The 11,017-nt window shown below is 38.0% G+C and overlaps 1 protein-coding gene across 13 annotated transcripts in view; it reads left to right on the top strand.

The window, feature by feature from the left end:
* KLF12 (Kruppel like factor 12) overlaps positions 1–11,017 on the top strand; it is a 647,154-nt gene that overhangs the window by 508,236 nt on the left and 127,901 nt on the right. For all 13 annotated transcript variants that reach the window (XM_037736798.1, XM_037736799.1, XM_037736796.1 and 10 more), the window contains one exon: positions 3,967–4,102. In XM_037736798.1, coding sequence (XP_037592726.1) covers positions 3,967–4,102 — 136 coding nt within the window. The remainder of the gene's footprint in view (positions 1–3,966; positions 4,103–11,017) is intronic.

The raw sequence follows: 11,017 nt of genomic DNA, 5'->3' as shown, positions 1-11,017 counted from the left end.
AACTTCCTGGGCTCAAGTGATCCTCCCACCTCAGCCTCCCAAGCAGCTGGGAGTACAGGTGTGCATCACCACATTTTGCAATTTTTTAAAATTTCTTGTAGAGACAGTGTCTCACTATGTTGTCTGGGCTGGTCTCAAACTCCTGGGCTCAAGCAGTCCTCCTGCCTCAGCCTCCTAAGGTGCTGGGATCACAGTGGTGTAAGCCACTGCACCCAGCCTAAAATAGCAGATGTTTTATTTGCTCAAAATTCTGTGAGTCAGAATTGTGGCATGGGTTTAGCCAAGAGGTTTTCAAGCAGGTCTCACCTGGGGTCACTCAGGCCTGCAGTTATCTGGCGGCTGTAATGTAGCTGGTGAGTCTAAAATGGCTCACTTAACATGGCTTGCAGTGGGATTGGCTGCCAGTGAGCAGCGTGCCTCTTACAGGCTCACCTGGGCTTCTTCACAGGGTGACTGGGTTCTAAAAATAGCAAGAGGAATGGGGAAACCCAAGGTGCAAGTACTTTTCAAGCCTCTGCTTGTGTCACATTTGCTAATGTCCCATTGGTCACATCAAGTCTTAAAGCCAAGCCCAGAGTCATTGTTGAGATGTGGCCACATAAGAGCGTGGATACAGGCAGACATGGTTTCCTGGAGGGATCTTTATAGTAACAATCTACCGTAGGTGAATATTTGAATCAAAGTAAATCAGTTCAACTTCAGGTGTTGGGATTCTGATATTTTCTCCCCAGGATTTTGACACATGGAATGAAACTCACATAGGATTCCAGAACACCTCCAGCTCCAAGGAATGACACCTCTACCAGCAGTGAGCTGGGATAACCAAAACTGTCTGATCCTTTTTCATTAGAAAGCAGTAAAATCTAAAGTGTAAATTCTTTTGAGGTGTTTATAGATCATCTCCTGTTTTCCTACTTACAGAAGTTGATATTTTTTTGTTTCTGGTGTCCAGGTAACTTCCTTTTGTCTCTAAATGGGCACCACAGAGAATCAGTCCTTCCTAAATGGGCTGAGATGCTCAAAGACTAATGGAGGTTAACTAGGGTTGATGTCCCTATTCTACATTTAATAAAAATAGAGTGGAATTATGCAAGTATGTAGATAAGCTAATCATCTGACCTAATCAGCAATGCAGATTTTGAAAAGCCTTTCTAATTACTTCCTCAGCTTGGCTGAAGGTATGGGTAAAAAGAGTTTTGCAGCATGATGGTAGCAGATGTATTTCATAATATTTATTGAAAATATTGCAAAGAAATCCTCAATTATACTCCTGAAAAGTACATCAAAAAGATATCATATTTAACATATTTTAAACTTTCATTAAGATATAAACATAACATAATTAGATGATCATGTAACAACTCTCACACAAGGTTTTGGAATCTTTCATACAATCAGACTTTAACTTTCAGAGCCAGATTGCTCATGGTTAACTGCCTCTATCTTCCTTGAGTTGTGTTACTTACAATAAGAGCTCTAGTTGTCTTGGACAAAATGGGACTATCAGAATATTTTCTTTTTTCTTGGCTATTTGCAAATTTTATATCTTGGCAAAGGCATCATAGCGCATGATGTTTCAACAACTTAAAATGTTAAATTGTTGACATTTACAGGTGTATGAAACACCACACAATATGTGATTTGGAAGCTTAGATAGATCTGATATTCATTTTTTTTTTTTGGCTGGCTTTGAATAGTTGCAAAAGGCTGTTAAATGAATTATTCTACAACAAGATTGCCCAAAAAGAAACTATCTGTGAATTCCTAGCTGAAATGACTGTGTCATTCCTGGATCCTACATTCCTTTAGCGTTGGTTGTTCATTTTGACCTTCCATTCTGTGCGCTGCTCATTATCTTTCCAGTACATTCCTTTATATGTTAGCCTGTGCCAATTTCTGTTGCCTACAGCCAAAATTAATCTTAATTGATATGGTTCCTTCAAGTGCCCTTCGAGTGACTGAGTAGTCAAGCTCTCTGTTATCAGATGGTGATGGAACTGGCTGCTTTGCCCCACAGTTTCTCTAATATCCCTCTTCTAGTGGATCTCCTCCAGAGAGCAGATGGAAAATAATCTTTTTGTCCCATAGCTCGTGGTTCAAAGAAAATATTCAAAATCTCTTAATAAATATTACTGCCTAATTCCTGACATTGGAAGAGGTACAGGGTCACGTGACAGTGAACTTATTTTTAAGGCAAGGCCCGAAAATATGGGTAATCTGATGTGTGACAATTTCCTTGTTAGCAGTGTTGAAGTGAGAGCATAGTTACGTAGGAGTTGAAAGTCATAAAGTGTGACACCTTTTATATGTCCAAATACTTAAATCCCTAGATGAGTTCCTCAGCCTGGGTACTGCTGCCATTTTGGACTGGTTCACTCTTTGCTGTGAGGGGCTGACTGTCCTGTGCATGGTGGAATGGCTAGCAACATTCTTAGCCTCTGCCCACTAGATGCCAGGGGCACCCTCCCTACCCCCCCCCCCCAGTTGTGACAAACAGTAATGTCTCTGGATATTGGCAGGTGTCTCTTGGGAGGCAAATTTGCTTTTGGTTGAGGACAACTGCTTTAGATTATTTGAATTATTTTCTTTTAAATTTAATATTTACCAAACACTTCCATTGTGCGAAGCACACTTCGATATATTTATATTTATAGGCAGGATGTATGTCAAATACACTGGTGCACACTAGGTTCGCTAGATATAAGTTCTTTCCTAACCACGTGTAGTTAGCAATATGTTGAAATATGTTGAAACTGTATAGGTATAGTTTTTCTAGCCAGATTGTAAATATCAAATACAATCATCAGAAGTTGCCATTTCATGGGTAAAAATGGTGCATTCTCAGCAATTCCATGTGGTTCTGTATAATGTATGATACACAGTAGCCAAAAAGAGTGATTTAAGACAAAAAAAATGAAATTATAAAATGTACCCAAATGTGACCATGATTTCACCTGCATTTTGCTTTCCCTGGCAAGCAGTGCTGGTTTTAGAAATCTTAGGCAGCCATACGATTTAACAGTGTGGTTGTATATGTAGCTCATGCGTTTCTTTTAATTGAAAAGGTATGTATAGTTTGTGCTTGAGGTGAAGGCTGATAGAAATTCTGGGCAGCGGTTGCTCAGTCTGTTCATAGGGAAAAGGAGATGGAAATGAAATCTAATTTTTAAAAATATGTGTTAACGTATGTTAACAGTAATCCTCTCATTTGAAAGGATCTGATAGCCTTGGTCAACAGAGGTCAGAAGATTGTGCCGTTTCTTGCTTTGGCAGATTCACGGTGGGAGGAGAATCATATCTGGACATGCCTTTTTGAAAAATAAAATCAGGATGGAGTTGAAGAGCACTATCTAGCACTGAGAAACATGATATCTAAAATGCTACCACTTCTGTCATTTTTACGCCTTCAAATCCCACCTTATAGTAGTAAAGAACTTGGAGACAGTGATTCACTGAAGTAAGAAAAATACCTATCCTTTCTTTTAGTCATGCAAACCCTGTTCTTCTTTTAACTTATTAGGAGAGCTGTAAGCAACTAATATCTCCTTACCGCATGCTCTCTACCTTCCAGGAAGAGTGCTAATGGTCAGTGAAATGGCCAGAACTCTGGCAGCAGAAGCAAGGAGGAGGAGAAACCAGAGGGTTGAACGGTAGCTCAGGAGCTATGTAACCAGCTTTTGACCACTCAGGAGTTGGTAATATTATGAATTTTATAGTTTCTACTCTATAGTCATACCCTGAAACTCTTGAGAGCTGGTGTAGGTATTATAAATCCATTGAAGGTGAAAAGAATCACTAAGTACTCAGAACATAAAACGTGGAGCTGTCACTAATTCCTGTGATGTCTAGAGAATTCCATTTGCGTGATACGCACAGAAGAGAAGTTCCATGCTTGATGTTGGTCCAGGACAAGGTTAACTTTCTGCGCACTGATTTTAATTCATTATATATGCCTTTTTTCCCCAGCACAAATGGACCCCCGAGGCCTATCTCCCAGACAAAGTAAAAGTGACAGTGATGATGATGACCTGCCAAATGTGACCTTAGATAGCGTTAATGAAACTGGATCTACGGCCCTTTCCATAGCCAGAGCAGTACAAGAGTAAGTATCACATTCACAGGATGAAATAAGAATTGCCAAGGTGTTCAATGGATAATGGAAACTGCAGCGTCTCCTGTCCCCCAGCCATGTCATTCTAGCTGTGAACTGGCACAAATGTCAGAAGCTTTTCATTCAGCTGGATGCTCTTTGGGAGATTAGGGCAGAGAATGGAGTGTTTGCAAGAGTTGGAAATTCATGCTTTGATGAGATATAAGACCTCTATGCATCTTTTCTAATACCTCCCTTGCCCTTCTCCTTAACTCTGCAAAAAAAAAAATTTATTCTTTTTGAATGTCACTATTTGATTATCATCATCATTATTATTATATAGTCAAGGGAAATATGGCAAGTATTGTTATCTTGTTTTGACAGGAAATTATAGAATAGCTTTTTAGATTTAAATTTGAAAGATAATGTGTTCATCCTTTGAAAAGTAGGAATCATATGTGATTTTTAAATGAATCTTTTCTCCCTCCTTTTACCTGGGCCATAGGGTTAGATGTCAGCGCTCGTTTATTGAAAATAGCTGCTTCTCTATCATTGTCAACTTTGTATCTAGAATTGAACCCAAACAATTGAAAAAAAATCCGGGTATGTTTGTTTCATAGAATAAGTTTTTCCAGCTTTATTGAGGTATAACTGACAAATTAAACTTTATATATTTAAAGTATATGTGCTGATCTAATATACATATACATAGTGAAATGTTTAGCACAATTAAGTTAATTAACAGATTTATCATCTCACAGTTACCTTTTTTGTGTGTGTGAGAATGCATAAGTTCTAACTCTTAGCAAATTTCTAATTTCAAGTATATAGTACAGTATTATTAACTATAGTCACCATGCTGTATACGAGTCCTCAGAATTTATTCTTACAGCTGCAAGTTTGTACCCTTTGACCAGTATCTCCTCTTTTCTCTGACACCCCAGCCTCTGGCAACCACCATTCCTCTCTGTTGCTATGAATTTAACTTTGTAAAAAATCTTCTATATGTAAGTAGTGTCATGCAATATGTGCCTTCTAGAGTAATTTTTAATAACATAATCTTGAAGATGAGGAGGGTTTAGCCACTGTTACTGCTGACACACTTGTTAATGAACAGTTCAATCAAAATTATCTTAGTTACCTCTCTTATATTATTTTTCCTAAATGTTGACTAAATACCTACTTTGTTTTATGCATTAGGCTTTGAAATTAAAAAAAAATAAAATAAAGTAAAAATAAAAAACAAGAGCCTTGGTATGGCATTTCAGAATTCACAGCATAAGTATATGTTTCTGTGTATATAAAATGAATAATATATCTATGTTATAGAGATAATATGTATTATGTGTTGACATTGTGTATGAATATACATATATCAGAGAAAACAAGATAAAATGGATCTAAAATGAACAAATTTCCATGCAAGCTCTTAATAGCTGTGTGATGTCTAGCAAGTTATTTAATCACTCTGAGATGTCTGTAAGAAGAAAATCAGCATAGTTACCTGACAGGACTATTGAGAAGGTTTTGATATAGATACAAGGTATGAAAAGTACTTCACAAAGCTTTGGCACATAGAAAGCTTCAATTACTGGTAGCATTGGTATTATTAATGATAATAACAGAAGGAATTAGTAATTAGAGTGCTAATAGTAATAGTACTAGTGTAGTAATTTTAAGTTTATAAGCATGAGGAAATATAAATACAGCAAGTGTCATTTTTCTGATTGTACAAATGAAGATATTAAGGATCAGAGGTTAATGACTTTTTTAGTTATATGATAAATGGTAACAAGGCAAAGTTTAGAACTTTCAGCTCCAAAAACATCCTTTCCTAGAGTGCCTGTAAATCTATTACCAGTACTATGATTCTACTTGAGCACTTATAAAAACATTGTTTGCACACCTGTAATTGTAGCACTTTGGGAGGCCAACGCGGGCAGATCATAGATCATTAAGTCAGGAGTTCAAGACCAGCCTGGCCCACATAGTGAAACCCTATCTCTACTAAAAATACAAAAATTAGCTGGGCCTGGTGGCGGACCCCTGTTATCCCAGCTACTGGGGAAGCTGAGGCAGGAGAATTTCTTGTGAAGGTTGCAGTGAGCTGAGATAACACCACTGCACTCCAGCCTGGACAACAGAATGAGACTCCTTCTCAAAAAAGAAGAGAGAGAGAGAGAGAGACAAAGAGAAAAAAACGTTTATCTCTTACTTGTTTTGTTCAAATAACTTCATTTCTCCAAAGCAAATGTTGACTTGATCCAGTATAGACACTGAATCCAAGAGGTTGCTGAGATCTTCCTCATCCCTGACTCACCACAGTCAACACAATGATTCTGATTTTGTGTGAACTAAATCCTAAAATTGAGGAGTCTGTGTTCCCATCTGTTTATTTAGACTAAATGATGATAAGTTTCAATTCTGAGATGAATAAATTTCATAGACATTTCAATCACATTGTTTTTCTGCATCATTCTAATGTATATTTAATTTGTGTGAGTGTGTGTGTGTTTATAGATGTATGCATTTTTTTAAATTAAACTTTAAAGTTTGGAACTGTGGTGACTAAAATCTAAAGTATGCTTACTCCATTTGGGGCTTATATAGCCAATAGTTACATTGACTTCTTAAATATAACTATTTTTGTGCTTTTAATATTACGTGCTTATTATGTATTAGTATATTTTAATGTGTAACTATTTAATAGAAACTTAGGAACTGAAGCTTAATTTTCAACATAACCCTTCTGATTTGTTTTTTTTTTTTTTTTTTTCTTTTTCTTTTTTTTTTTTTTTTTTTTTTGATTGAGTCTCGCCCTGTCACCCAGGCTGGAGTGCACTGGCGCCATCTAGGGTCACTGCACCCTCCGCTTCCCAGGTTCTAGTGATTCTCCTGCCTCAGCCTCCCTGGTACTAGGATTACAGGCACCTGCCACCATGCCCAGCTAATTTTTGTATTATTTTGTACAGACATAGTTTCACCATGTTGGCCAGACTGGTCTTGAACTCCTCACCTTAAGTGATCCACCCGCCTCGGCCTCCCAAACAGCTGGAATTACAGGCATGAGCCTCCATGCCCAGCCTACACATTTTCAAGTCACAGTGTTTTAAATAAGAGTGCAAATGCTTGTCTTTGTTATTATTACAAAAGTTGCATTGATTTAGTAAAGAATACACAGAGCTAAAAATGGGGAGCCCTAGAATACCAGGACCCATCAATAGTTAATGAGACATCATTCAAGACTCAATGTGCATGTGTAAACACTGGGAGGTGTGCAATGAAGCAAAAAGAATGTTCTACAGAGACCTCTTAAATGTAGATATACAGATCTTTGAAAATTAATAGTAATACATTAAAATTGTATTCTGAAATATATAATTGTTATAGAATTTTAAAAAATTCTATACATAGGTCAAGTGACAGAAGTGGTGAGGGAAGTCAATAAATATATAAAATTTTATTAAGTTAAATGTAAAAATTTTTTAAATTCTGTACATAGGTTTACTTAAAGTTAACTTTCAGTGTGTACAATTATGAACTTGTCTTTCTGCTTTTCTGTTAGTTTACCCTCATTCATTCACGCATATGACTATTTCACTATTAATCTCTCTTTTCTCTTTTTCTCATTGTCTTTCATATCTTGATGACTTCTGTAAACTCAAAGGCTGTCAACAACAAAAAAGTCCCAAACATTTCATTATAATATGATCATTAAACATAATGTTTTAAATAACAAAAAGATAAAATATCAGATTAGCATGTAAAAAAATGAAAACATTTCAGAGGACATCTGTGGATCTCTCTATTTCCTGTACTCAAATAACTTTTCTAAGAGAGTTGGGTTGAGAAGGATGACTCCAGGTAGGAAGGTGGTAAAATTAAGTTTTCTGTATAGTACAGGCAGCACACTTTAGAAACACTGGGCAACTAATTCACATTTGTCTTTACAATTAAAGACCAAAGGAGCCATGGTCTAAGAAGGATTCTAAGGTTTGCCTCTTATTTCCTTGGCCACCAGTAGAGTATCAGGGAAGGGAAGAGGAACATGAGAAAGGAAAGGGATATGAAGGAAGATTGACAGCAGAGAGGCTGAAATTGCCTTGCCCTGGGCCAGTCTTTCTGTGGGAGGCCTCTGACAAGATGCTAAAGCACAGGTAAATACCTCTAACGGAAGCTCTTGGCTCCTGCCTGTTCTTGCTCACAGTCTTGCCTCATGCAATAACTGTTCAAGTTTGGGTTTTTAATTTGGTACCTTACTTTGTCAACATTACTGTATTTATATAGCATGAACATTTCTGAGCTAGTAAATTATTTTTCCTAAATGTTTAGTGCTACGCATTTTACTGTTTTTTAAAATGAACTTTTAAAAATGTTCCATTTGGTTTGATATGCAGAAATTGTTAACCAAGATGCATCTACCCACCCCACCCACCACCACAAATATTCAGATATGCCTGTATTCAGATTAAAAAGACCAGTGCTTAGTGGCTACAGCAGCAACCTGCGTCAGCCTCTGTTTACATAGATTTATGTAGTGAATCTACCAAACTATGTGCTTGAACTGATCACTTCAACCATTTTCATTAATTAACTTGACTCTCATTTATCCGCTCAGCATCAGTGACTTTAGATATACTGGAAGAAGCAGCCACAAAGAGACCCACAGTCGGGAGTCTCTGCCTTTTTTCTATTTCAGTCGTATGGATACTAAGTCAAAAATCATGTATTCAGTGATCTGACAAAGCCAACTTCCCGCAGTTTTTAGAACGTCTGTTTCATTTCGGACATGGTTCTTTTTTCCCGCCTCCTTGATGACAAAATAGGATCATTACCCTTAACAACTTGACAAACATAACTGTGAACTAAGTGTTTGGAGAAAGAAAGGTTAAGGCACATGACAAGAGCAAATTATTATAATTAATTTTAATCCTAGGCAAAATAATGATGTCTTTTAAATGGGTAAAGTTTACCAGAGCCTCTAATTTTTGTACCCCTTTTTCCTCTTTCTAATTCCAAACATTCATAATGCTCATTTATTAATGCAAGTAAAAGAATCAAGTTCCACCAAACTCAAGCTAGTAACATCTGAAAGAGAGCATTCCCTGGAGGAGTTTCTGTTTTACTAAGGACATGGATATAATTTCAGTAAGACTGAAGAGGGGAAGGGTAGGGTGAAAGGTGGAGGAAAAGACATAAGATGCTAAGGAGTTATGCCAATTTCCCAGAATTAGTGCTTGCAGAATTGATGAATTACGTGTTACTGTTTAACTTACTCCATATCTGAGTAGTAGTCTACTGTCTCTGGTTTTGATTATAATGCTCAGTTGATAGTGTTAGTACTCAGGGATGTTAGCATCCCTGATATCTGCCCCTGTGAAAATGATATTCTTTTAAAATGGTTCATTGTCAATTATATTTAAGCTAATTAAAACACTCCACTGTCATTCTCTCCCTGTTTTTATTATTATATGACTTATATGAAGCTCCCATCATCTTAAAGAAAAACAGCTAGTGAATTTCTGGAAATGTGTAATCATACCTTTGGTAACTTTTCACATAAGCGCTCTTTGAAAGAACAAATATGTAGCAAGTTAGATATCCTGTTGCTTCCTTAGACTTCTCTTATTGTTAGTTTGAACATTATAATTCTCAATGTAGAAAATTGTATTTAACAGTCAAAGAAAGTTAGAATCTAGGGTGGGGGTTGGTTTTTGTTTGTTTTCATTTTTCTTGTTTTAAGCTTGCACGGTTAGTTCACGCCCCTTCTATTTTTCTTAATCTCCTCATGTATGATGGTGATAATGTCTTTTAAATCACAGTAGAGAAGAGTAGAAGAGATGAAAAAGAAAGGGAAAACAAGAATTGTTACTGAGAGGTGACTTTTCGGCAGATTCTATGAAAACTCACTTAGTTTTCATTTAATTTGCCCCATGATACTGTCTGTATCCTACAGATAAAGAAACAGAGGGCTGAAGAGGTTTATTCCCTCCCCAGAGGTCTCATAGGTTTTCTTTTTTTTTTTTTTTGCAAGTTCATATTCAATCCCAAGGTTGTCTGACTGCAAACCTACATTTCTTTATGAGGGGGAAGCTTCCTTCCTTTGTTTTTATGTTGTGGCTTTAAAATCTCTAAAGCAGGTGGGTGCTGTGGTGCACACCTGTATTTCCAGCTACTTGAGGCTGAGGCAGGAGTGTCAGTTGAGCCCAGAAGTTTAAGACCAGCCTAGGCAACATAGTAGGACCCCCCTCAAAAAAAGAAGAAAGGCCGGGCACGGTGGTTTAGCCGGTAATCCCAGCACTTTGGGAGGCCAAGGCGGGTGGATCACCTGAGGTGAGGAGTTTGAGACCAGCCTGGTCAACGTGGTAAAACTCCATCTCTACTAAAAATACAAAAATTAGCTGGGCATGGTGGTGGGTGCCTGTAATCCCAGCCACTCAGGAGACTGAGACAGGAAAATTGCCTGGACCCTGGAGGCAGAAGTTTCAGTGATCCGAGATCGCACCACTGCACTCCAGCCTGGGCAACAAGAGCAAGACTCCATCTCTAAGGAAAAAAAAGACAAAAAACTGGCAGGGTGCAGTGGCTCACGTCTGTAATCTCAACACTTTGGGAGGCCAAGGTGGGGGGATCAGGAGCTGGAGACCAGCCTTCCCTTGGCGAAACCCCATGTCTACAAATATACAAAAATTAGCCTGGTGTGGTGGTGGGTACCTGTAATCCCAGCTGCCTAGGAGGTTAAGGCACAAGAATCACTTGAACCCAGGAGGTGGAGGTTGCAGTAATCCGAGATCACGCCACTGCACTCCACCCTGGGCAACAGAGCAGTTTCCTTCCACCCTCCTTCCCTCCCTCCCTTCCTTCCAGACAGGGCCTATGTTGCCCAGGTTAGAGTGCAGTGGCATGGTCTCGGATCACTGCTACCTC

The sequence above is a fragment of the Cebus imitator genome, unplaced genomic scaffold (genome assembly GCF_001604975.1).
Source record: "Cebus imitator isolate Cc_AM_T3 unplaced genomic scaffold, Cebus_imitator-1.0 Scaffold29, whole genome shotgun sequence".
Classification (NCBI taxonomy): Eukaryota; Metazoa; Chordata; class Mammalia; order Primates; family Cebidae; genus Cebus; species Cebus imitator.
This window is presented reverse-complemented; position numbering and strand designations above follow the sequence as displayed.